The sequence below is a fragment of the Alligator mississippiensis genome, chromosome 1 (genome assembly GCF_030867095.1).
Source record: "Alligator mississippiensis isolate rAllMis1 chromosome 1, rAllMis1, whole genome shotgun sequence".
Classification (NCBI taxonomy): Eukaryota; Metazoa; Chordata; order Crocodylia; family Alligatoridae; genus Alligator; species Alligator mississippiensis.
The window spans coordinates 350,842,395-350,867,663 of NC_081824.1; the positions used below are offsets into that span (position 1 = coordinate 350,842,395).

General features: G+C 41.5%; 1 protein-coding gene across 2 annotated transcripts in view; it reads left to right on the forward strand.

Annotated features, from left to right (window-relative positions):
* The window catches only part of RASA3 (RAS p21 protein activator 3), a 211,317-nt gene that overhangs the window by 86,387 nt on the left and 99,661 nt on the right, over positions 1 to 25,269 (forward strand). For both annotated transcript variants that reach the window (XM_014600460.3, XM_006272479.4), the window contains exon 4: positions 14,510 to 14,604. In XM_014600460.3, coding sequence (XP_014455946.1) covers positions 14,510 to 14,604 — 95 coding nt within the window. The remainder of the gene's footprint in view (positions 1 to 14,509; positions 14,605 to 25,269) is intronic.

The window sequence follows — 25,269 nt, forward strand, 5'->3', positions numbered from 1 at the left end:
CTGAACACAGTACTCCACATGTGTCTTCACCAGTGCTGAATAGAGTGGAATTTCCTTCACTTCCTTAGACTTGCTGGCAACACATCTACCAATGCAGCCCAGGATGCTGTTAGCCTTCTTTGCAACATTTTAATATAAATGTATTTAATATATATACCATCTTTCTCAATGGTCTCACAAAGGCTTTCAGTAGAACAGAATAACTTAACAGGAACAATGCCTATAAAAACCAGAGAAAACATGAAGTAGAAACTCACTAAGTAATATCCAGGTTTAGCTGTGTTTGCTAAATGCCTATCCAAAAAGGAAAGTCTTGCAGTGCTCTTGAAAGATGTCTAGGCTTGGTCTCTGGCAGGCCTTAAGGAGGAAGGAGTTTCAGGGCCGAGGAGCTGAGATTGGCAAAACCATGTGGTGTGGTCAGGCAGTTTTGGCACGTTGATGGGACTTGCCGGAGATTGCTTTTGGCTGACCTTAAGGATTGTAATGGAGCACGAGGGAGAAGGCAATAGGGGCAAGAGCATTTAGAGCCTTGTAGGTCAAAATCAGCACCTTGAATTCTGCCCAGAAAGCTATTAGGAGTCAATGCAAACTCTGAAGCACTAGAAGTCCTGGCAATTCACCCCTGTCAGAAGACAGGTCACTGAATTTTGCACCAGCTTCAGTTTCTAGACAGTCTTCAGGGGCAGTTCCACTGAGAGTGCATTGCAATGATTAGCCTTGAGATTGAAGTCATGGAGGATGGTGTCCAGATCTGAATTGGAAATAAAGGGTCACGGCTTCTCCACAGCTTCTCGCCAGATGGAGTTGGTGAAAGGCGCATCTAGCCACTGCTACCACCTGAAAATCCGGGTGCAGCAGAGGATCTAGGAGCACCTCCCAGGCTGCAAACTTGAATGGCAAGGGGAGACGAAGGCCCATCAGTGATGGAGGTCTCAATCCCCTTCAGAGTTGAGCAGTTTACCCAACACTGCACCTGCCTTGTCTGGATTCAGTTTTAACTGGTTCATGCACATTTAGTCCAACTTCAGCCAGGCATTGGGGAAGGACCCATGACTGCAAGGTCCTGGTCAGATGCGAGAGAGGTAGAGATGGGTGTCATCAGCATCCTGATGATACCTCACTTCAGATCTCTGCAGTCCCTCATAGTAGCATCAAATATGTTGACTAAGAAGAGCTAGAAAATCAAGCCCAGGGGGAGCCTCACAAGAAAGGTCCTAAGGGCATGTCAGGTGCCATGCTCTGGGACCTTCCCTACTACAAAGAGCAGAACCAATATAGAGCTGTCCCATGAATACCTGCTAGGCCATGTAAATGCTTTAACAGCATCTCAGGGTCAAGTGTATCAAAGACCGCTGAAAGATTTAGTGAGATCAACAGGGCACAGTTTCCCCTGTTAATCTCCAAGTGAAGATCATCTCTCAACTGCAGTTTCAGTGCTATATCCAGGATAAAAATCAAACTTACATGGGTCCAGGATTCCAGTGGCTGGAGGCTGGAGCTGTTGGATAGCCATTCATTCCCCAAGAAGGGGAGGTTGAAGACTAGGCAGTAATTGGCTGGGGAGTCAGCGTCAAGTCATGTTGACTTGAGTAGGAGCTGGACAATTGCAGATTTAAGAATGCGCAGCACTCGGCCATCCCAAAGGGAGGCACTGGCAGTCCCCACTAGTAGTAGCTTCAGTCTCCCCTGGAGCTTTGTGGGTAGTTTTTATTTTTGTTTCTCCACTCTTAAATTAACGAAATAGCACATTATCCAAGTTCCAGCTTTCACAAAATCATGTCTTTGCACAGTTAAATACTCTCTATTAACATATAGCAACAAAAAATGCTACTTATACAAGAAAGTTTAGAGGTGTAAAGGAGCCATAATTCAGTTCCTCAACTTGTTTGCATGTAAGATAAAAAAACAACCAGCTGTGAAGTTGAGGCATCTCACCTTTTTATAGAAAAAGTCGATAAATCTGCATCTGGAAGTAAAGATACTAGAAAGAGGCAGACTGATAGCTAGGTAACGTCACTCAACAAGAATTAAACGTTAAATGTATTGTGTTTTTACAGTATATTTTCACTTTCTCTTGTATTCTTTCCCCACAACAAACTTTTTAGCAAAGCATATATTCCTCATTGAGATCTACAAACTTGCTGTGTGTGTGTTGAGGGAACCATAGCTTTGAAATCTTACTTCTGTAGATGTTACGTTTTAACTTTAATGCTGCATTTTATTTCCTGTTGATTGCTTTGTTCTACATTGACTTTTCTAGAGCCTGATTCAAAGACCTTGTGTACCGAGTTCATGAATGTAACTACTTGTTTCATGTCCTATATATATAAATAAATAAAAGACTTCTGTTGGATTTACATTTTTTTAGGTTTAAGGCTATGTTAGGTGTTAGGCTGGTAATATTTGTTTTTAATAATAATTTAGTGTTTATGGGGCATTGTTATATTATAACATTTATTTGGGTTGGAGTGACTATAGCTTTGAATAAGTATTTGCTTCTTCAGATATGAAATATATTTTTTTCTTGTGATCAGTTGCAACAGCAAATTCTCCAGCATTCAAGGTAGAAGTGTTATGTTCCCATAGTGTGTAGAAAATATAAAGCCCTGAGTTAGCAAAAAAAAAAACTTTAGACAATATTTTTTTCCTCTTTGTTTAAGCCTCTCAACAAAAAAATAAACCCAGAAAGATGCACATTTATGTAACAGATAAACTTTTAGTGTGTAACAAATGTTGGTTTTTTTCGTTTGTTTGGGGGGGGTTACATTGGCGGATGAAAGGATTTTACAGATAAATACATCTGTGGTTTTGCATGTTTCATTGCTTCATTGGCATTTTCCTAAAGTTAACTTGCTAAGTCATTTAGTATTTTATTAGCTGAACTGATGATAAAGCTGTGGACAACTGTTCCTTGGAAGCAGTGTGGAATGCAAACATAATAGACAGAAATGCTGGGCCTAATTAGTCTGAAACATAAAGAGAGTACATGTGCATGCCCATTTTCTATTGCCCACTTTCTGGGTAATAAATGATTGTTAAACTGTTCTTAGCTTTTACACATTCTTGCTTTGCCTTCCATAGTGTTATTCTATCAGTATTTACTGGTTTTAAAACATAATGAGAGGCTTTCAGTAGAAAAGTTACTAGTACTAATAAAACCTAGTACCATTCTCATTAGGCTTCATTGTTTTGTGAGAGAAAAAACAGCTTAACTGTTCTTCGCTTAAAATAAAATAATGTGTTTTTTTCTCTTCCTAGCCCTGTTAATTATGCTCCAAATGAATCGGATCAGTGGTGAGCACAGAAAACCAGATATGGTACCTGTAAGAAATACAATAGTCATCTACCATTTTGAATCTGAAAGGGATTCAGAGGGCCAATTTGGAAAATCATTGATACTCAATGCACCTCCTTTGTATTAGGCAAACATGATGTGTCTGGGTGGGTACAAGTAGCAGAAGACAAGAGTAATGATACAGTGATACTATTATAGATAGCAACTGTGAAAATGCATGTGTTGATTAGATTTGAAACTGTTTGGGTATTCCTGTTTTAGTTTTGGTTAATACTTGGTGAAAGTATTAAATGAGAGACCATTTAAAAAAAATAGAGAGGGCAGGTCATGCCAATACTTTGTAGAGGAAGGCTTTTTCTTTAAGTTAGTCCAGTACCTAAAAGAGTAACCGACAAGAACCATCTCCACTGTAGGCCCCAGGCCGGTATTCCCACGGGCTTGTAATATACAGCTCAGGATGCAAGTCTGTGACCTTGAGTATATAGATCACACAAAAACAGGAAACATGCCACCTCAGTTCATTTAGCATTACACTAAAAGCATAGCTTATACTGAGTATTGGTTACATGAATTATTCTCTACTTAAATCACAAATGTGGCAGGAAACAGTAATTGCAAGACTGTATTTATTTTGGAAATTTATTCCCATAACTCTGGCATGAGAACTTCTATTTTAAGCACATGTTTGTGTTCATGTGTGTCTGGGGAGGGGGTTGTGTATATTTCTCCATACACCAAGGGGAACTTGGATATAACAAAATCCTGCTTATTTTGGAGTTCTGGGGTAGAGAAGTGACTTCACACTTGGGGGGAAATCCTTGTCCTTTTGTGTGTGAAAAAGGAGCTCTTAAACCTTTTAAAATATTGTCACTACATTATGTAACTGATTGGAAGATTAGGTTGGTATACTGGGGGTGTATGTGAGAAGGTGGTCCTTGATGGGTCCAAAACAACCATCTCCTAAACTGTTTTAGTGGTGAGACAAGGGACTCATGGAGTTTGACCTCATACATGGTTCCCTACTATGTAAGATCCCACTGATTGCAATTTCAGTCTGTGTGGTGTCTGCAAAGCTGGCTTTGAGGTATGTAGGTAAAATGCACTGCTTCTGCATCACAGTTCTGGCAGGTTGCACCCTTCTTTTCATGTTACTTTCCACTGCTTCCTCATGGACGAACTGTGGCAAACTAAAGCCAATTAGAAACACATTTGTCTTTGTTACCTCTGATTTTGGTTTATTCTAATCTGAATCTCCTGCTCTAGACAGATGACGTAATTAATGGGAAATTTTGTTCAGTCTCCTGGAACAAACAAACTCGGTTCTTCTCTTCCTTCTTGAAATGGAAAGTACTTGGTGTTGGCAAGTTTGAAGTACTTGTACTTTTCTCATGTGTATGCTTCCAAAACCGAGAAGATGTGAAACTATAGCACTGATACAGAATAGTACTGAGGAAGCAAATGTATTCCTTATTTTGAGATGTCACTGTGACATTTGAGTTCTGTTTGATATACTCTCACTCTTGCCTTGGCTAGAAGGAAGATAAAAATGGAAATCCCAGACTTAAATCAACACTTCTATCAAGAGCAGTGAATCTATATTAGGAGAAATCGAGGTCTATAGCTAAAGACAACTTTCTCATACTTTGGACAGATGTCATCATAACTTGTAGGAAGCGGCAAGCCGTGACTATACAAATAAAGGAAACAGATGACTGCAGTGCATGAAAACAAGCCTTGAGAAACAATTTCATAAAATAGAATTTGCCTGAGATAACTTTGTATAGTCTATTTGATTCCGTTTGAACTCTGAAATGTGTGCTTCCTAGATGAAACAGTACATAAAACATTTAGGTTGTATTACATATCCAGAAAGCAGGAGGATGAAAAAGCCAACCTTTGTAACAATACTTACCCTCTTCTCTACCCACAGGTTCCTGCTTTGATTTACAGATTACATATCAGAACCTTAACTCTGCCCTTTCATCTTATACTTTTGAACATGCTCTTTAGCAAACAGCCTAACATTAGTAGGTGTGAATGTTAGGGTTACTGTACTGTGCCAGTTTTCATATACCTGCTTAGTTCATTCAGTCAGGGTGTCAGCATTACTCAGATCATCTTAGTCAGACAAGCTTAGAATATACCTGTAGAGCATCCTGCTAACCAGCAAAATGCTTGCACCTGAGTTCTGGTTAACATTTGGTGTGAATGCAGCCATGCATCATCTTGTATCAGCCTCTGTATAATGTCCTCTTGAAGAGGCTGACAGAAGTTTATATAAATCTGCTCATTCTTGGGAGTATATGAAAAATGTCAGGGTCCAGAGTAAGGTTAATAGTAGAAGAACTCTTATCCCTCACCTTGTTGGCACCATCTGGGGTGCAGGGTTTCCAAACACTTTACACCTCCTCTTTGGCACTTGCATATGCTCCTGCTGAGTATCATGCACCAGTATGGGGCTGGAGCACACACACTCAAATAGTGGATTCCATCCTTAACAGAGTAATGAGGACCATCACTGGATGCTTTATGCCAACTCCAGTTGACTGCCTACCAGTCCTTTCAGGCATTCCCACCTCTGACAACTGGAGACAAGCTGCTACCCTGACCCTAAGCCTCAAAGCTGAAGATCCAAACCATTCTCTGCACTCCAGCCTAGTAGCTGCAAGCAAGAAAATCAATTATCACCTGAAATCTTGGCATATGTTCTCCACTCAGGCCAGTAAGCTCATTGAATCTGCAGATGACATGTCACCCACAGGATGGGCCTCCCATCAGTGGAGCAGGAAGTATGCTGCACAAGAACTGTGGCTAAAGAACTTCATCCCCAACACCAGCTTCCACTCCTCAGGCTGGCAGCTGCTCTGCAGGGCCTGGACTGCTCTTAACCATCTCAGAACAGGCATTGGATGGTTTAAAGTGAGCACACACTCTTGGGGCTTCTCCAATGACTCTGACTGACTGGGCCTCTGGTGCTCAAGCTCAGATGGCTGACCACATCGTCTATGAATGCCCTCACTCCTTTGGATGCCCAAAGTCTTATTGATATTGACCATTCTACCTGTTGCTGGCTTTCTTGCCCTCATGCTTCCAACATATGAGTGTGGCAGCACTTGTTTCATGATGATGATGAAACATTTCAAAAGCATGTACTGCAAAGAAGGAAAAAAAGGCAACTGCAAAGAACCTGTCTACCTGCTGTCACTACCAGTAGTTTGGATGCTCACAATCTCAACAAGTACAGAGGCCTCAATTCTTCATGACAGGCTTTGGAGAAAAAAAAGGTCTAATTTTTCCAGACTGGAGATAGAGGAGCTGAGCTGGGGATTGCACTAGAGGGAGACTCTAGTTGCTCAGTTGTGTAGGAAGTCTCTTGTACAGACAAGTCTTGGTGTGGAATTTGTCCTGGAGCAAGCCATTTAGTTGGATGGATTAGGGAACATTTGAGACTATACTTCATGAAATAGCCAGGAAAGGATGTAGTGCCTGATCTGCAGCTGAGTAAGCGGCTGCGAACATCCTTGTTATGGGGGAAGGTGCAGCATAAAGTAGCAGAGACTTCTGGCTCCTGTCCAATAAAATTATGGTTTTAAAGGCTGTTGTGTGTGATGGGAGCAGCTTTAGAAATTGAAGGTGAATGCAAGGCCATTTCCCTGGTCATCTCTTCTCTGCTGCAGTCCAATTCCGTGGGTGGATTCTAAGTTGGGGGTGAGGTTTGTGGGGGAGGGGACTTAAATGTTCAATTAGAGATTTATTCCTAATACATTTAAAGTGGTTATATACATATGAATCAAAATTAGTATTACAGAATTAGCCAGCATGAGAGCATATTTCAACACATGCTGCTCTCTACTCTGTCCTATCAGTGAGCATACAGTTATGCTTTTGGTTGGCAGTAGCAGTAACAATATGCTTTCTGGTGCTGTCTGTTGTATTTTGTGCAGGAGCAGGGAGAAACTAGTTCTAGTGTCATTAAACCTCTGCATACTAATTTACATCTCATCACTGTTCCCCCAAATTTTCTACTGCTTCTGTCTGGTGAAGCTTGAGGATTTTTCACATATGGGAAATGCAAGATATACCATGAGATTCTTAAGCAGCACAAATTTCCAGGAGCCACTCTTGTATCTAACAAAACTCCCCCATTCTTTGGTATGTTGTTCAGCCAGAAGGTGTCAAAAGTCTCTTTGCACAGATAATTATGGGAGTCCCTATAACCTGGAAAAATTGCACTGTGTTCCAGTCAGGTCTTTCAAGAATCTTGTAAAGGTTTCCCTGGTCTAAAATGATGTCTAAATCCAGATTTCTAAAATTCTGGGAGCAGGTCTGGTTTGGTCCTAAATCCTTCTCCTTTTCCAACAAACTTGAGAACAAAAATCTTTAATGCTTTTAAAAGCATTAATTCTGAAATCTCCTACCCTGGTGCATCTGTGAACTGGTAACCTGGCTAGAAGAGTAGCTGCACAAACTAATGTATAGAGAGGAAATATAGGCACATGCAGCAGGTAAACATATCGATCTTTGGCTTTGCCATAGTGCTTAATGTGGCAAAAAAGGGTGTGCTTTTTTTCCATGACCTCTTTCATTTCCCTGACAGGATCTTCCATCTTTGCAAAACTGAGGCAACTATCCGCAGCATGGTCCTTGGAGAGAGGACCATAATCCAGCAGGGCAAAGGGAGATCTGCCACTTGGAATGCGGTGGTTTCAGACAATGGTCAAACCAGAACCTGAATGCCAGAGAGGAGGAACAGGAGCAGATGTGGAGAGGGAGAATCAAGAGGGAGCAGAATGTGGTTGCATAGTGTTTCAAGCATGACCAGAGAATGAAGGAGCAAGAGGGAGAGCAGCAGAGGGAGTTAGAGTGGCTGCCCAACATGATGGAAGCAGACTGCAGTCCCCAGATCCCGCTCCATCTCTAGTGCTTGGGACTCTGTTCTGTGGTCTCCCACCTGCAGCCACTAGGATCTGGATGACCTGTGATCTGGAATGGGCAGCTATTTCCTGTTCACAGTACTCCCATAGAATTTCAGGATAAGAACAGGAACACTTTCAGGAATAGTTAATCCACCTGCATGCTGGATCCGTGGTGAGATACCAGCTGGAATGGACAGAAGTGAGGAATGTTCAGTACCAGCCTGTGCCTCAGCTTTAATGTACTGGACCATATGCACAGGGTTGAGAGAGGATAGGCACTTTTTATTTCCAACACACCTTGCCACACAAAACCATTCCTAGAGTTAGTGAAGCACTTAGAGCCCTGATTAGTGTCAGAAATTCTAACACCCAACTTTCATAGTAGCAGCACTAATGATTGTATGGTAGGCCTGGGACAGACATGGCTGCTTTGCATTCATGTACAGGTTTTGCAAATCCAGGCATGTATGCTGAGGAGCTTGGACCCAGCTACTCTGCAGTTTTGATATATCCACACTTGTTTTGGCAAAGGAAGTGTTGGAAGTCTTGGGACAGACAAGAGTTAAGATTATGGTTATGTGGCTGGAGGAATGTGGTAGTAGCAAGGGATGTGTATGTGCAAGATGGATGTAAAAAGACGCACACTGATAAGTTCTGCATCCCGTTCATCCACAGCACTTTTTGCCAACTCTTATTCTTTCATCTAAAAGAACCCTTCTTTTAACTTTTTAAAGAAGCTGCATTATGGTACTATATTAGTTACATAATGTTTTCTTTCATACAACTGAAGAAGCCTTAAGTTTGCTCCATTGGGCTGCCAGGAAGAACTGGGAAATGCAGAGAGGGCCTCTGTTCCTCCCTGACAAACTGTCATGTTGTGTGTGTCCACAGATGTTATTGGGGACATCAGGCTCTGTAATCAGCAGCCTCAACTTCAGCTTTATAAAGCTTGTTGGGTAAGTTTATACACATTGCAAGTTATCTTAAAGAACTGTTGAGTTACAACAAGAAAATGAGGTCATTAAGTACTGTGCCATAGAAATTGGGGAGACAGGCTTTTTTCTTTCTTTCTTTCTTTTTTACCATAACAAATGAAAGAACTAGCTTTAGTAGCTTATCAAAATTTTTTCCAGGGGACACTTCAATAAAACAGCAAGAAAGCAGTTTTTTGTAATAGCCATTTCTAATATTTTTGCTATGCTGTCATATTTAAACAAAATGTACCTTCCATCTCCTTTCTCCGTAACCAGGAGATGAAGATCCAAGGAAGCTTCACACGTATATTAAACTTAGAAGCAATGTGTTGGTGCATGGGGTTCAGCCTGCCCAGCACTCACGTGCCCTTTTTTGCATTGTGTGTCTGTGCTAATGGGCATTGTTTGGGATAAATACCTGCTTTAATTAATTAGCATTTTGGGTGGCTGAGCAGTGGTTTATTTTATAGGGGGAGTATGACTTCATCCGATAGAAAGCTTTGTAGTTATCATTTCATTAATTTCTGTAAATAAAAAGAAGAGAAATACTTTTTCTATTGTGTTCCAAAAAGGCTTTTGCTATTGTATTCTCTGGCTCCATGTTGAGAGACGATGCAATTGCTTAAGATTCTTTGGGCTTATTACAAGTGTTTCTCGGTCCTAGCACTTGCCACAAGTAATGTAACTGTGCTGCAGTTGACTCTGGCAGAAATTGATGTGCAAAAATGCCCTGGTAATGTTGCTAACTTCACCCAGTTTAGGAGCAATAAATGTTTATAGCATTATAATTTTTGTAGAATAGCTATTTAAATTAAAATGAAAATATGGCTCTTAACATGATACTTAGTAATGTTGTAGACTGACATAGCCATAGAAATTAAGGTGTATCCATTATAAGTTAGGCTTTCCAGAAACTGGCAAATTAGAATCCTAAACTGAGCAATAATTCCCACACTACTGCCTAGTCCCTTAGTCACCTAACAGTTATTTAAAGCAGAAGGTGGCTGTGATGGATTGGGTTATGTCTGCATAATAAACTCTGCATTGGCGTTTCAAATGTAGGAGGCTGAATGTACAAGCCTGGACTTGCCCAAAGACTTCTGCTTTCCAGGTAACTGCCTGCCTGGGAAAAGTGATTGGCCAGTGTTGCCAGTTTAGCAGATTTGTTGCTAGCTCTAGCAACTTTTGAGGGGTCCTAGAGCCAAAATGTATGCATTAAGGAACTTGTATCATTTTAGCATGTGTAGTACTTAGTAAACCGTCTGTTCACATTATTGACAATTATAGACATTAGTAGGTAAACCTAATCACCTTTTCTGAGGGTTGCCTGATGAATTCCTGCTCTCAGGAGTAGCAATATTGTAATACCACCTTGATAAGGAACCAAGAGCCATCAAGGCTACCATCCTGAGGGTCAGTCACTGTCTCTGTCAGCTCACTCCCATGAAATAACTTCCTTTCTAAATGGAGACCTGCAGAGAGAAAAAGGGTGAGCATGACTGGAGGATGGTATCCTTTCTGTCAGGATTGCAGGATGCAGAAGTGGATAGCTTGTTCCCAAGGACAGTGTCCTCCTCTATGCTGGGGGAAGCAGGCAGCCATTGTCAAATGCAAGAAGGGCTTGCAGGTGATTGGGTTGGAGCCTCAAATGCCAGCAAACCTTAGAGTCTTGAGAGGTGTGAGCTCAGATTAGGATGCTTTCAACCCATCAGCCTGCCCTAATAACCAGGTCTAAGACTGAGGCAAATATTTTTGTTTCATACAAAGATAGAAAATTCTTGTGAGTTCTAAGATAAAGTTAGGATTGTCAAATTCCTTTGCTAAGCCTGCATTTCTTGTTTTTCTACTTGGCTGCCCATTCTGGGAATAAAATGAGAAACTCAGAGGGAACAGTTGTGACTGGGCAGCCAAAGACGCCTCAGACACTGGTTTCAGGGTATAAGGCAGTTGCATGGCAGCAGCCCACATCCCAAGGAAGGTATGAGCCTGGGAAGAATGTGCCCTTGAGTCCCAGAGGTAGACTTGGAGACTAAATTGCTATGCAGATGCAGCTGGCTTTGAGACAGGTTGGACCCAGCTGTTTAGGTCAACTGGCACCTGGTGACTGTACACAGAAGTACCTAGCCAGATTGCACCAGTTGTGAGAGTCCTGCAATAAAGTCAACTATAGGCAGTGCAGTGCAAGTGACTGCAGGGAGTAAAGAATTACAAACAAAGTACTGCAGGATGCTGTTATGCAAACAACTGTTTGATGAGAAACAACAAACCCAAGTAAGGCCCAGTTGATAGTGTTGTTACACTTCTATAGAATTTTGAAACAGTAAAAGGTGGAGGCTGCTCCTTAAATCCCCTTATCACTTTATCCACTAGATTTGACTTCTAAATGGATTAGTGAGAATCACCGGACTACAGCCAGCCTCTTCAGTAAGTTCAGCTCATTAATAAGAATGGTATTTGTGTATAGAGCACACTACTGCTCAAAGAGCTTACTGGTCAGAACAGTTGTGCCTCTGTGCTGACCCTCATGGTGCTTGGATGCATGTATTCACTGTCCAAAAATATTGCCAACCACTGTAGTTGCATATTTTACTAAGGTCCCCAGTTGTGCATTGGATCTGTGAAAACTGGCCCTTGTAGCACTCACTAGAAACGGATGAAACTCTGATGCACAGTCAGGGCTGGTGTAAATGAAGAGCCTTTGAGTCAGCATCTGTGCTGTTAATGTTCCAGTATGACCTAAATTGTCCAAGAGTTTTCTGTGGGCAAGTTCATGAAATAAAGGTGACTATGAATGGAATTGACCAGTGAAAACCTGCCAGACACATTGATTGTAAAATAATTGTTCTGCAGTGGATTAGAAAAATAAGAATAACAGTAAGAACAGATAGAGAAGGCGAACCATTTCAGATTGGGATTTAAACACTTTTGTGAAGGTTACATGTTAATATGTTTGAGCATGTTTATTATATAAATGAGGGGGTCAAGATGCTCCATATGGTTTGACCATAAAAATGGAAAGCTTCAAAATTCACATCCATAATTTCTTTACCATATACATTCTCAACAGCGTGATTTGTCTGTTTCCTATAAACAATCCAAAAGCTCTCCTTAGTCTCTCTGCCATTTTACACAGTAGGTCTGTGTAAATTTAATTATTTGATCTTCCTTCCCTCCCCCCTTGCAAGTTTGAGCCATTAACTCTGGATATCCAGTAAGGAAGGTGCCAGTAATGAATCTTTTGGGTTAATCTTTAGTTTGATATTCAGCTGGAAGATGGGTCTTCCAGAGGACAGGAAAAGTACGCTATAAGCTAGGGACAGAGGGAACCAGATTTGTGGGCATGTCCGAGACCCCATAGAATTATGGGTTGCCAGCCAGAGGCAGGATCCTGGGAGGTGGCCAGGAAAAGGCCAAGGCACTTTGGAAGCTGAGTCTGAAAGAGGTGGAACTTGTGATCAGAAGCAGATTAGTGGAGACAACGAGGGGAGCAGTTTCCGCAGCAAATGGGAGCAGTCAGCAAATGGGGGTCTGCGTGGGAGTGTCTGAACGAGGCTAAGAGGACTGACCTCTGGATATTTCATTGTATGAATGATAAAACTGCTGTAAGGAGTTAAGTAGTTTCAAGTTTTCTGGAAATAAATCTGTGTCGGCTCAAAAAGCCACCTAGGTGTATTGTTTTGGTTTTTCCCCTGTTGTATCAATGTTTTCTGTCCGAATTGCTTTTAGTTTTGTGTACTGTCAAAATACATCAGTGACCCTTTGCTAAACGTTGGCAGATTTGGGTGCCTGGTCAGCTTGTTACTGGAAGCTTGTTTGTTTACAGACTGCACACAAGTTCTGATTCTTTGGATAGAGTTGGTTACAACCTGCACCCAAGCAACTCCCTCTCTTAGGAAAACTCAGGTGTAGGAGCACTTTCCTTTCCCCAGGTCTCAAGCCGACCTCTTGTTGACTGCCCTGGAATCTCACGACCTAACAGAGAGGCAAGGAGTTTTGTGTGTGATATATTTTATTTGGGATTAAAATCCAGAAGCCCTGAGTTGATGTCATTTGCAGTAATTGTAAAATGCTACTTATACAGAAATGAAATAAAATAAAATGAATGTCTTGCCTGTATTTGCTTGTCTGACTAGTATCCTGCCGTAACCCTGGGAACTTCCCATTAAGACTTTTGAAGTGTTCTGTCCTTGAAGACAGGGTCAGGAAAATGCTTTTGTTTCCAAAGTTCAAGATGCTTACTGTAGTGCAGGGGTGGGCAATTATTTCAGGTGGAGGGCTGTGTACTGAGTTTTGGCAAGCCATCGAGGGCCACATGATGGGCAGCCAGGGGCAGATAACTATAAATTTTCTAAATTTTTTAGGGGCCCTGTGGGCTGGATAGAAGGGCCCAGTGGAATGCATCAGGCCTGTGGGCCACATTTTGCCCACCCCTGCTGTAGTGTCATGTCTAAGTACAGGTAGTCATTGGACTTACAACACAATTGGTTCCTGAAAACCACGTCTTAAGTCGAAACATTGTAACTTGGAACCAATTTTCTCATAAAAAACAATGTTACAAATGGGGGATTGGTTCCTGAACCAAGGCCCGATACCTTATTTTCACCAAAAATGCCCCAGAATTTTGTACTTGATCAATTATAGATAGGTAATATAGCTACATTAATGTATTTATATCGTAAATAGCAATCGTATTGATTTGGAAGGACTTCTTTGAGGTGACTTTGGACTTTTTGAAGGGCTCTTGGCTGGAGTCTTCTCAGGAGTCTTGGCTGCAGGTTTTTCTGGAGTGTTGTCTGCTTTCTTAAAGAAAGTGTCCAAGCAAGTTAGGACAGACGTTTTCCAGGGAGATGAGTGATGCAGCAAACTTGTTCACTGGTGTGGTGTCGCATCGTATCAAATGTTGTAAGTCGAAACTGACGTTATGAAGTTGAAACGGTGTCAATTTATAAATGTTGTAAGTGCGAAACGTTGTAACTCGAAATGTTGTAAGTCAAGGACTGCCTGTATTAATGATGCTGTTTTACTCTATGCCCAGTTATAAACAGTTTCATGCTATACAATACTCTAGATGGTTAGTTCAACTGAGTATGCAGCAAGGAATTTTAGTCTTTCATTATATGAAGTGGAAAAAACCTCTCACCAGAAAGAATTATGTAAAGGCCTCTGTGCTAAACAGTCTTTTGCTAGCTCTGAAGTCTTGATTGCTGAGAATAATTCTTAGATCACTGGCTTGATAAACTGTTTTTAACTGAAATCTTTTTATGCTTTATCTTGGTGGAACTATAGCTTTACTTAAACTTGCTTCAAATGTGTTTTATTTCCAGGAAAAGTAGCTATACAGAAGGAAGATCTGCAGAAGTACCATAATAGAGACACCTGGTTTCAACTACAACATGTTGATGCTGATTCAGAAGTTCAGGTGAGATTACCTTGACAAAGGGATTTTTGTAATGGCACTTTGAAGTGCGTGATAACTAGAGTAAATGTAACAGTGTGGCTATAGGATAGGGGTATCTTATGGAAAACTTGTCAGTGACTACAGTTGTGATTTAATTGACTTTTCGATTGTATGTGTCCCTTTTTTTTTATATATGTTGGAATTGAGGAGAATAAGATGAAATCCTGTTCCATTGGAGTTAGTGGAGCTAGGATTTGCCCCTGTAGTTTTGCAATTTACCTTGTAGTTAAATTTATGTAAACTACAGTAGAACTATGAGCTAGGATGCTAGCCTGCAAAATGGCAAGTAACTTGAAAAATCCTGTAGGGAACTGGTCCGTCTTAAAGGGTCATCATCAACTTGGAAATCATGTTTACAATTACCACTGTAGATTGTTTTTATGTTTGGAAAACACATGTTAAAATACTGTTACAGAGGTTGCAAAATCAACATAGGAAATTAGGAAATGCCAGAATGAAGATTTCCAGCACAGCCTGAATGCAGCCCATTATGCTTATGTATATTGACAGTCTTTTCATATGATCACATCCTACTTTTTTTCCTTCTCTCTCTCTCTCTTTTTAAGAGGGATGGAGGAGGGGACTCATTCTGTAATCTGGCATCACACTGACACATGATATAGCTCATCAGCACAGTAAGAATCTTCAGGTCCACTTCCCATACCTCTACCACTTGAGTTAATAGAGTAAACAATAGAGGATAACAAATCACTATGGCTGACTCTGTCCACGATGTCTCTCACATTGTCATAGGGTGAAATCAGGTTGGTTAAGCTAAACTTTCTCTTGACAAATCTGTCAGCTGTTCTTTACCATCTTGTTATCTTTCAGGGGCTTACAAATCGGTATGGTCCAGTATTTTTGTAGGCATCCAAGTTAGATTGATAAGTCTGTAAATCCCTAGATTGACCTTTTTCCACCCCCCCCCCCCTGTATTTTAGGGATGTGTACTCTGTTTGGCCTTCTCCAATCTTCTGGGTGCTCACCAGATCCCTACGAGCTTGATGGGAAAGACCCTGTGGTCCTGCAGTTACTTCAGGCAATTCCTTGACTCCAGGAGAAGTCTTAACAGGCTCTGTTGATTTTGAAAACATTCAGCATTTTTCTAAGTACTTTCTCTACCTTCATTTCCTATTTTAATCTGAGTGTCTTCCCCATGCCCCTTCATGCTAACTGTGCCCATCATCTGGTAGGTGGTTGGTTGGTTGATTGATTGATTTGTGAAGACAGAAGTAAATAAGCTACTAAACACGTTAGATTTCTCTGACTTTTTTCAGTTGTCGTCTTAGCTTTGCTTCTCCTCTCCACTATGGGACCTACTTTCCTTTGGTCTTCCACTTATTTTTATTACACTTTTCCCTCTCTATTGCATCTTTATTGCACTATATCTCAATTCGTGCCTTGGTCTTTCTGGTTTTGTTCCTATGCTCCCTTACTATACTCTTATGCTTGCCCTTAGTAATATGGCCAGGTTTCCACTTTCTGTAGGATTCCTTGAGCTCCAAGTAATGAATGACTTCTCCATTTAGCCAGACCAGCCTCCTTCTACGTCTTCTATCCTTCCCTTACATCTGGATAGCATGCTCCTGGACAGTTAGTATCATCTCTTTAAGGAATAATCAACTATTCTCATGGGAATCCTGCCCACCAATTATCCTGGTTTATTACATTCTGCTTTTAAGTCCATTATTTTGCTGTTTTTCCCTTTCTTCTTTTCCTTAGGATCATAGATGTTGTCATTCCATAATCACAGTCATCTAACTTTCCTTTCACCTTTAGAAGCTCAAGCAACTCTTCACTTTGCTTCGTACAATAGGGGGAAGAGCATCTCCCAGTTAGTTTTTCTCCCATCTGCACCTGAACATTGTCCCCAACACACTTTGGACTCTACAAGTGAACAGTGCTGTTCTCAGCAAATACTATCACAGTATATTACAGCTAGCATAAATGTATATAAGCGCTCAGAAATTTACTTAAACTTCTCATGTAAGGTTTGTTTTTATTTAGCTTTTATTTTTTCACTGTATTGGAATTTGCAAATATTCTGTAACAACTACAGAGAAGGTATTTCAACAAAAGAGAGGGGTGGTGCCAAGGTCATATTAGCATATTTGGAGGTGTCAGCAGTTAGTTTCACTTAAAGGGAGGAGATGAAGGAAGGAATGTTTGTTAATAACTGAAACTGTTTTAAATGTCTGTTCAATTTTCCTTAATTTCACTCTTCCTTAAAACATTCTGAGGAACTTAAAGTGACTAGTAGTTTTATTCAGTAAAGCATGCTAAAAAATAAAAAAGCCACTTTAGTGTGCAAGTTAGCACATAACCATTTTGGTAGTTGCTCCACAGGCTAGATAACCTAGTGGATGAAGCACTGGGCTGTGCGCCAAGGACTCCTACATCCTAGACCAGGAAAAGACATTACACCTTTACCAGTATAAGTGATTGGAAACTGGTCTGTACCTGTAACAGAACAGACTTTTGGCATATATAGACTGGTTTAAAAATGGCAAAACCCAGTCATAAGATTTGCCCCCTCCCCCCACCAAAAGGCAAATGTGTGTTCTGTTCACTACCGATCTAAACTATACCACTTAGAGAAAATTGTGCTTTTAACTTAGATTGATTGTCTTGTGCTTTTTGAATGTCTGTACCAACCCTAGTCCTATATCTGTCAGTCAGCAGCCTTAATGCTACTCCCTTGTTGCAGATCATAGATGATAGAAAATGAGGGTTGGAAGAAGCCTCAGGAGGTCATCTAGTCCCAACCCCCTGCTCAAAGCAGAACCATCCCCAACTAAATGATCCCAATCAAGGCTTTGGCTAGCCATGTCTTAAAAACCTCTAAGGTTGGAGATTCCATAACCTCTCTGGGTAACCTGTTGCAGTGCTTCACTAGTCTCTTAGTGCTACTATACATCTCGAACTTCCCTTGCTGCAACTTGAAACCATTGCTCCTTGTTCTGTCATCTGCCACCAGTAAAAACAGTTTAGCTCCATTCTCTTTGGGAGCACCCTTCAGTTAGTTGAAGATTGCTATTAAATCCTCCCTCAGTTTTCTCCTCTCCAAGCTAAATAATCCCAGTTCCCTCAACTTCTCTCAAGTCATGTGCCCTAGCCCCCTAACCATGATGTTTGTTGCCCTCTGCTGGACTCTCTTCAATTTGTCCACATCCTTTCTGTAGTGGGGGGCCCAAAACTAAACACAGTAGTCTGGATCCAGCCTCACAAGTGCCAAATAGAGGGGAATAAATCACTTCCCTCAATTTGCTGGCAACGCTGCTACAGATGCAGCCCAGTATGCTGTTGTTTTTGTTTTTTTTTTGCAACAAGGGCACGCCCTTGGATTATATTTAGCTTATTGTCCACTGTAACACCAGGTCCTTTTCTGCAGGTCTGCTGCTTAGCTAGTTGGTCCCCAGCCTGTACTGGTGCATGGGATTGTTCTTTTCTAAGTGCAGGACTTAGCACTTGCCCTTATTGGACCTTATGAAATTTCTTTAGTCCAATCCTCCAATTTGTTCAGGTCTCTCTGAATCCTAGCCCTACCCCTCAGCATGTCCACTACCCCCAGCTTGCTGTCATTTTCAGACTTGCTGAGGGTGCCCTGCTTCCCATCCTCCAGGCTGTTAATGAAGATATTGAACAAAACTGGCCCCAAGAATAAGCCCTGGGGCACTTCATTTGATACCAACTGTCAACTAGACATCTAGCCATTATTACCCTTTGAACCCAGTGATCCAGCCAATTTTCTATCCACTTTATAGCGCTCTAGTCATGCAAGCTATCCCACCAACTCTGCATTATTACTGTCACATCATAGTTCTGTGACTGCAAGGACTTCCAATTCTTCATCTTGTTTCTCAGGCTGCGTGCATTCATCTACACACACCCAAGGTAATTAGCTGATTTGCCCTACTTTCTCAGGAAGAATGAGGGGGTCTCTCCTGTTGCCCTCTCCTGCCTGTGATTCCTCCAGGTTATCCACTTCCCCATTTACCTCAGGGCTTTGGTCTCCAGCCCCTGGAGAACTTGATTTAAAGCCCTCTGCACTAGGTTAGCATACCTGTTTGCAAAGAGGCTCTTTCCTCTAAAAGCACTAAATTTTAAGATAGTGTTTAGTAGTAGACCTAGTTTCTGAGAAGAAAACTTTGTTACCTTGAATCTCTGTTCTCAGGCATAGGTTTTCAGAAGAGGCTAATGCTTTTGGTTACCCAGAGAGAAATATCTTATGGCTAACTTGCAAAGAAACCAACCACAAACAAGAGTTTAAGTTGGGTACCCAAGTAAACCAGGTTCTCTGATTTTATTCATAGTATATAGTGAGGACCCTGCTTTCATGGCGTGAACACGGGTGAGTGGCTGAAGCCGAAAGTTTGAGGCCATAGCGGATGTGCTCGCAGCACGGCCCTGCCAGATTCAGTGTATCTGTGAATTCTGCTAAGTACCTTGACATGGGAAAGGAAAGGAAAGGATATGGTGAGGTATGCTAATGACAACAGGGCAAGATAACACAGTATCTTGTTTGGCTTTTTTTTTAAAAAGAAAAGAAAAATATCAGTTGGATTATACAGGTTTCCCTAACTTTAAGCAGGTTCTGTATGTGCAAATTCGCTCTTATGCAATGACCCTTTTTATACCAAAAATTTGTTATATGCCAGGTAAATTCACTCTTATGCAATCTGTGGTGGAAACCTGCAGTCAACTGCTTTGTGCAGTGCATTATGGGAATGACAAGCACCAAAATATAGTCTCCTGTGTTGATCTGTGCTCTTTGCTTGTTGTCTGTGATGCATATATTTCTGTAGTTGCCATCCCCATTATGATAGTGCTGTGTGCTTGTGTGTACTGTATGTTGTTGGTGAGTACCAAAACTATCTTGTACAAGTGGTAGAAATGGGTACAGTCAAGGTCTTGGATCACATCCCTATTTGTTACATTGTAAAGTGGGTTTCCTTCATGCTCATTCAGGTCACGCGCCATTTTCTAGGAACGTGTATACAACATAAAGTGAAGGAAACCTGTACTGGACTTCACTGCCAAATGCCTTAATACATATCATGAGGGTTGGGAAATAATGAGAGTGCATCTTAGTAGTACAGCCTACATGTCACATCATGGAGAGAAAAAGGGCTTTATCAGTCCTTTCTGCCTCTGGTTCATCTCTTCTAACTTTCTAGCTAATAAGATCAGAACATGGACTGACGGATGCGTGGGAGTCGGAAGGTATGATCAAAGCACGTATAAACACACGCACACTTTCTCTAACCCACTTAGCTCAGGTGGGAATATCCATAAGGATGGGCCAGTACAGGTTTCAGCATAGGCCAGTGGTTTTCAACCTTTTTTCGCTTGCAGACTGCCAAAAAATTTTGAACACAGATCTCTGGAAATTTTGAATGGAGGTCTGGGCCCCTTTGAATTGTAAATGTGCGCATTCGCATACTTTTGATCATAGTCATCTTTTGTGCATCCCTTAGATATAGTTTGCAGACCTCTAGGGGCCTGTGGACCACAGGCTGAAAACTACTGGCATAGGCTATACAATCCCATCATGAGCTTTGAGGTATTATGCCAGGGCTGCCATAATAGTGAATCTGGCCTAGTGGCTGGCAAAATAGTGAATCTGGCTAGTGGCTGGACTGCATTTCCCAGCAGCCCCTGCTGGCACCACTCCAGTTGGTCCCCAGGGGGACTCTAGGAGCGGTGGGACTGTGACGGCTCAATACTGTTAAGGTTTCTGTGAAGACTGGCCCAAGTGGTGCTGGCAGGGTGCGTGGCTTGGTAGAGAGCTGCTCCAGGGCCAAGGTCAGGGCTGGGATCTTGTGGCAGTGAAAGTGTGGGGCTGGAGCTAGGGCAAGAGTGATCTGCTGCTTGTACGTCCCTGCCTGTGGAACCCAGGCTTGTTGTAGGGGCATGTGGGCAGTGGACCACAGATCTGTCCCTGCACCAGCCCACACTATCACCACCACGAAATCCCTGTCCTGGCCCTGCACCAGAATAGCTCCCATGTGCGCTGCTCCATCTGCTCTCCATGGAGACCCTGGGAGTGCAGGGCTGTCATGGCCCCATGCTGTCACAGCCCCACCACTTTGGGGGTATCCGTGGAGACTGGCTGGAGCAGCATCAGCAGGGGCTGCTGGGAAATAGTTTGTTGTGGACCTGATCTGGCACATGAACTGGACTTTGCCCAACCTTGTCTTCTATGAAGACAGCTGTGGCATGGCATTGCATCTTCACTGCTGTCTTCATCTGTCCTGCCTCAGGTATGCATCCCTTTGCTGCCTTTATAGCTACCTGCTGGCAGGATAAATATTCCCGCTGAGAGAGGCCTGTTAGCTCTTGGAGGATCCATGTCCCTGCTGCATGGAGAGAAACAAAGCTTTTAATCCTTAAGCAAAATTATAAATGGCATCTTACAAGGCCCAAATTGTAGACTATATCAAGTATAAAATAAGGGAATATGTAAAAACTTGTGCAATATATGAATACTTTTGCAAGGGTGTGTTATACAGAACATAACTCAAGAGCACTTACCAGAATCATGGCTTCACGTTAATCTCAGGCAGCAAGGCATGGTCTGCATTAGAAAGACCCTGCATTAGAAAGAAAGCATGTGTACATGGGTCCTGTCCTTGGTTTCCCCCTACCTTGAAGCCCAGTACATTCCTTCCCCTGTTCCCACAATGCTGTGTGCTCTGTACTTTATCTGAACACTTAAGTGAAGGAACACAATATTTCTTCTCTTAATTAATTCAAAAACACTTAATCTTTTTCCACATATGCAAGTTTAACTGGCAGTAACTGATCTAAACATTTGCTTGGGTCAATGCATGACACAGGTTCCCGGAGCTATTGGATAGTCCACAGTCTCAATGCAAGTGTGCATCCAGACATTAAGTAAACGATCTTTGTTTGTGTGCAGTTTTCACCTTCATTGTTCTACTATAGCTTCAGCCCTGGATAGTTCAGTTGTGCCTCACATGGCTCAAGTCTGGTAGCCATACACCATATTTGCACACTTAATTAGTGGTACATTTGGGCTAGGGACAGAAATTGCGCATAAACCGGTATAAGTGATCGGAAATTAATTCAAATCTGTAACTCAGCAGAAGTTCAGTACACATCAGCTGCTTTCAAAATGGCCAAAACTGGTTTAAGATAAACCTAGATGAAGGTAGTATTAGACTTAACTGATTTAAGTTAAATCAGTTTATTGAACTTTTGTCCCAGATCCCCTCCAGTTTCAAGTTAACTCTCAGTCCCCTGGCATCCCAGGATGCTTTGCATGTCCCCTACAATCCCCTCGCAGGGTGGGTGAGCTAGCCTCAGCCCAAGCTATCTGCTCCAGCTGAGCAGGGAGGTATGTTCTAGTGCCCCCCAGCTTCTGGCCTCAGCCACTGCAGACATGTGACTGCATTTAAAGAATCAAAAGTGAATGACTCTTCACTTACTCATTGGTTCAATCTATGCATCTTAGACTAACCTGCAAAAATTGAATTGATTCAGCCTTAGGGTTTTTGACTGTCAGTACTTGGCCTTGAAGATCAAATGAATTCCAACTAATGGCTTTGTCTTTCAGCACATGCTGGCCTATGTGGTATCTATAAATAGGGTTCCACTCAAGCGTGATTGTGCAGAAATTGTGAAATGTGGCATCGCCTACTTTTGTGGGCAATGTCTGCAAAATGTGCAGGGGAAAAAAAGAAAAGAAAACTTGCATCTAATTTGTAGGATGGCCCTGGCTCTTACACAGCTAGCTATCCTTGAGAGAGAGCATTGTCATGAAAACTGGATTTAAAGCTTGAAAATTGCTCATTTTCTCTTCTGCCAAGTACAGCTCCTGCTTATCTGTGAAATTTATCCATTTACTTTTTATTTTTTTAAAAAATAAAACACAACTTGTCAATGGCCAGATAGCAACAATGGTGCTAAGGGAATGAGCTACCTCATTTAATCTAATGTGCTATAATGTTTGTCTTTCTCATTTGTTGATAACAAGAAGCACCTAAATTCCTCTCTCTCTCTTTTCTAAACCAACTATTAAAGTGCTTTTATATATATCTGATTTTCTCTAGTTATATAAAAGAGATGGGTGCAAGGTACCAGCTGGTATGGATGCTTGTATGCACATGTTCACTGTTAATATGAAACATTTATAGATATGAATAGTGAATACACCTAAAAAATAGTATGTACACTTGGGAACCCTGGGTGGCTTTGCGATAACGGTTGTTTTTTTTTTTAAAAGGAATTCTGCCCAAGGCACTCAATCCAACTCAAAAGGAAAAAAAAACCAACCCAATCTTTCCTTTTGAGACTAGTATACCAGCCATCAGATGTCATGAACTGAACCATTTCCAGAAGTCAGTGGAGGAGTTTTTGTTGTGATTTCAGTAGAGTATTCAGGGGTGTAGGTTGTAGCTGTGCTACAGACATAGGGACAGACAAGGTTCTTTGGATAAATCCAATATCTTTTATTAGACCAACTCAGATAGTTGGAAGAATTTTTCTTAGCAAGCTTTTGGGGACAAACCCTTCGTCAGGATGAGGAAGCATCTGCAGATGGTCTGTGCTTATCCTGGATGGAGTGGTAAAGCAGCCAGAGGCCAGTACGTATGCAAGAAAACCAGTCAGTTAAAATGTAAATTGAGGTGGTCAGTAGGTGAGAGGCAGGTAGGTGAGGGGGGAGGGAATGAAAGTGGCTGAGTCACTTCAGTAAAGTATGGAATTTCCCCCAAGTTTCAGAATTAACTCTGATATTAAACACAAACAGATCCCTAACTTTCAGGTGGACTGCCATTTTAACATTACTGTATAACATTTCTTTTCTTCCTACCTTCATAATATTAGATGGGTGGTAACCTATTCTATAACTATATCTCCATCTGCTGTTCTTAAACAAAACAATATGTTTTTAAAAAGTAGAAGTATTTCTTTTGTACAAATTAGACTGCTTTGAATTAAAGTGCTGTGCATTGTAAACCTGAGTACTTGTGGGGAGTGGGCACTGAGGATGGCAACAGCTAGTACATCTTTCAAAAAATGGCATAGGGGTCTATCATTCAGATGAACTCTACAGAATGATCTTTTGTGTTAATTGATTCTAGTTTAGAACATAGCATACCCATTGTCCAGCATCTGCATGAATTAACTTTGCTCAACTTTATTTAAATGTTTCTAGCAAAGAGATGAGTTGAGTACAGTTAATCACTGGCAAGTTACAGAGTGCCAGTGAAACATGTCATAACCACAGGCAATACGGAAATTAGTAAAAGAAACTATTTCCAGCTTGATATCCGCTAACTTTTCATAACACAGGAAATAAATGGGTGTGACCCTTTATCTCACAGATAGTGGCTTTTTAGGTTTCTCACTTTTAGTTGTTTTGAAGAAATGAGAAGTATCTGTCAACTCCACACTGTTTACTAAGTATAATTAGCTTATATATTTGAACTGGAAAAAATAGAACCTGTTAGTGATTAAAAGCTACATTGTAGGAAGATTTCTCGCTTTTCAAGTTTACAGATATGAACACTACACTCAAATTTTTAAGCACAAAATGACATGGTATAAAGTTTGTCAGTTTTTTTACAAGCTATGCTAAAACATAGTGTGGTCCGGCGTACCTGTTCTTGATTCAAAATTGTCATTCTTTTAAAATAAGATAAAATTAAAAACCTGAATTTTACATGTAAAAGACACGCTACATCTAAGTAAATGAAAACAGTGGCTAAAGTCCACTTAAATTATTTAAAAGGAAATGCTAACAGTTGGCAGGATCTAATTGTACTGAGGTACTATTTCTCTCTCCTTAGAAAAACAGGAAATAGGAACATCAACACTGTGCCATTTGAAGATGTTTTTCTAGTTTCTTAGTAATTGCAACGTATTTGTCTTATCTGTTAATTCACATATTTGGAGACCAACCAGACATCAGTATCTGATTCCATGGCCTGCCTTCATCAACAATCTGGATTTGATTTTGCTAAAGTATGCCATAATAAACTTGTCTAGGAAAAGAAGAAAAACTGTATTCTGATCCTTGGTCCTAGGTCTATTCATGCATTTTACATTAGTCATCAGATAGAGCCCAGAAATAGTCCTGAGAGCACCAACTAAAACATCCTCTTCTAGCTAAGTGACCTAACCACTGGGCTACAAAGCTGCTTCCTTTTGGACCCATGAATTTTATATGCCTTTCTGCACAGTGGCCTAGATTCAAAAGAGCAGAAGAAGATGGCCATGTCCAGAAATTCATAACCATGAGGCCACAAGCTGCCTTCCAATGAGGTGGAAGGTAGTATAAATTTGATTCCTCTCATACTGGGCATATCTACATGTGTGCTTTACTGAGTTGCCTAATTAGCTTCTCAGTAAACCATCAGCATATACATATGCTGATGCGTAGTGGGTGTACATGGGTGCACATGCGCCCCCTGCAAAAAGCGCCACTGACGCTGCCAGCAGCACCTGCGGGAGGTCGCCACTCACCGCCCTCCTCCCCCCCCTTGCTGCCGACACCACTGGCGGTGTCTGCTGGCAGCCCCTGATCACCACTGACTGCTGCCGATACTGCTGTGGCCACCTGCGGAAGCTCCCTGCTTGGCCCACCTCCAACACTGCTAT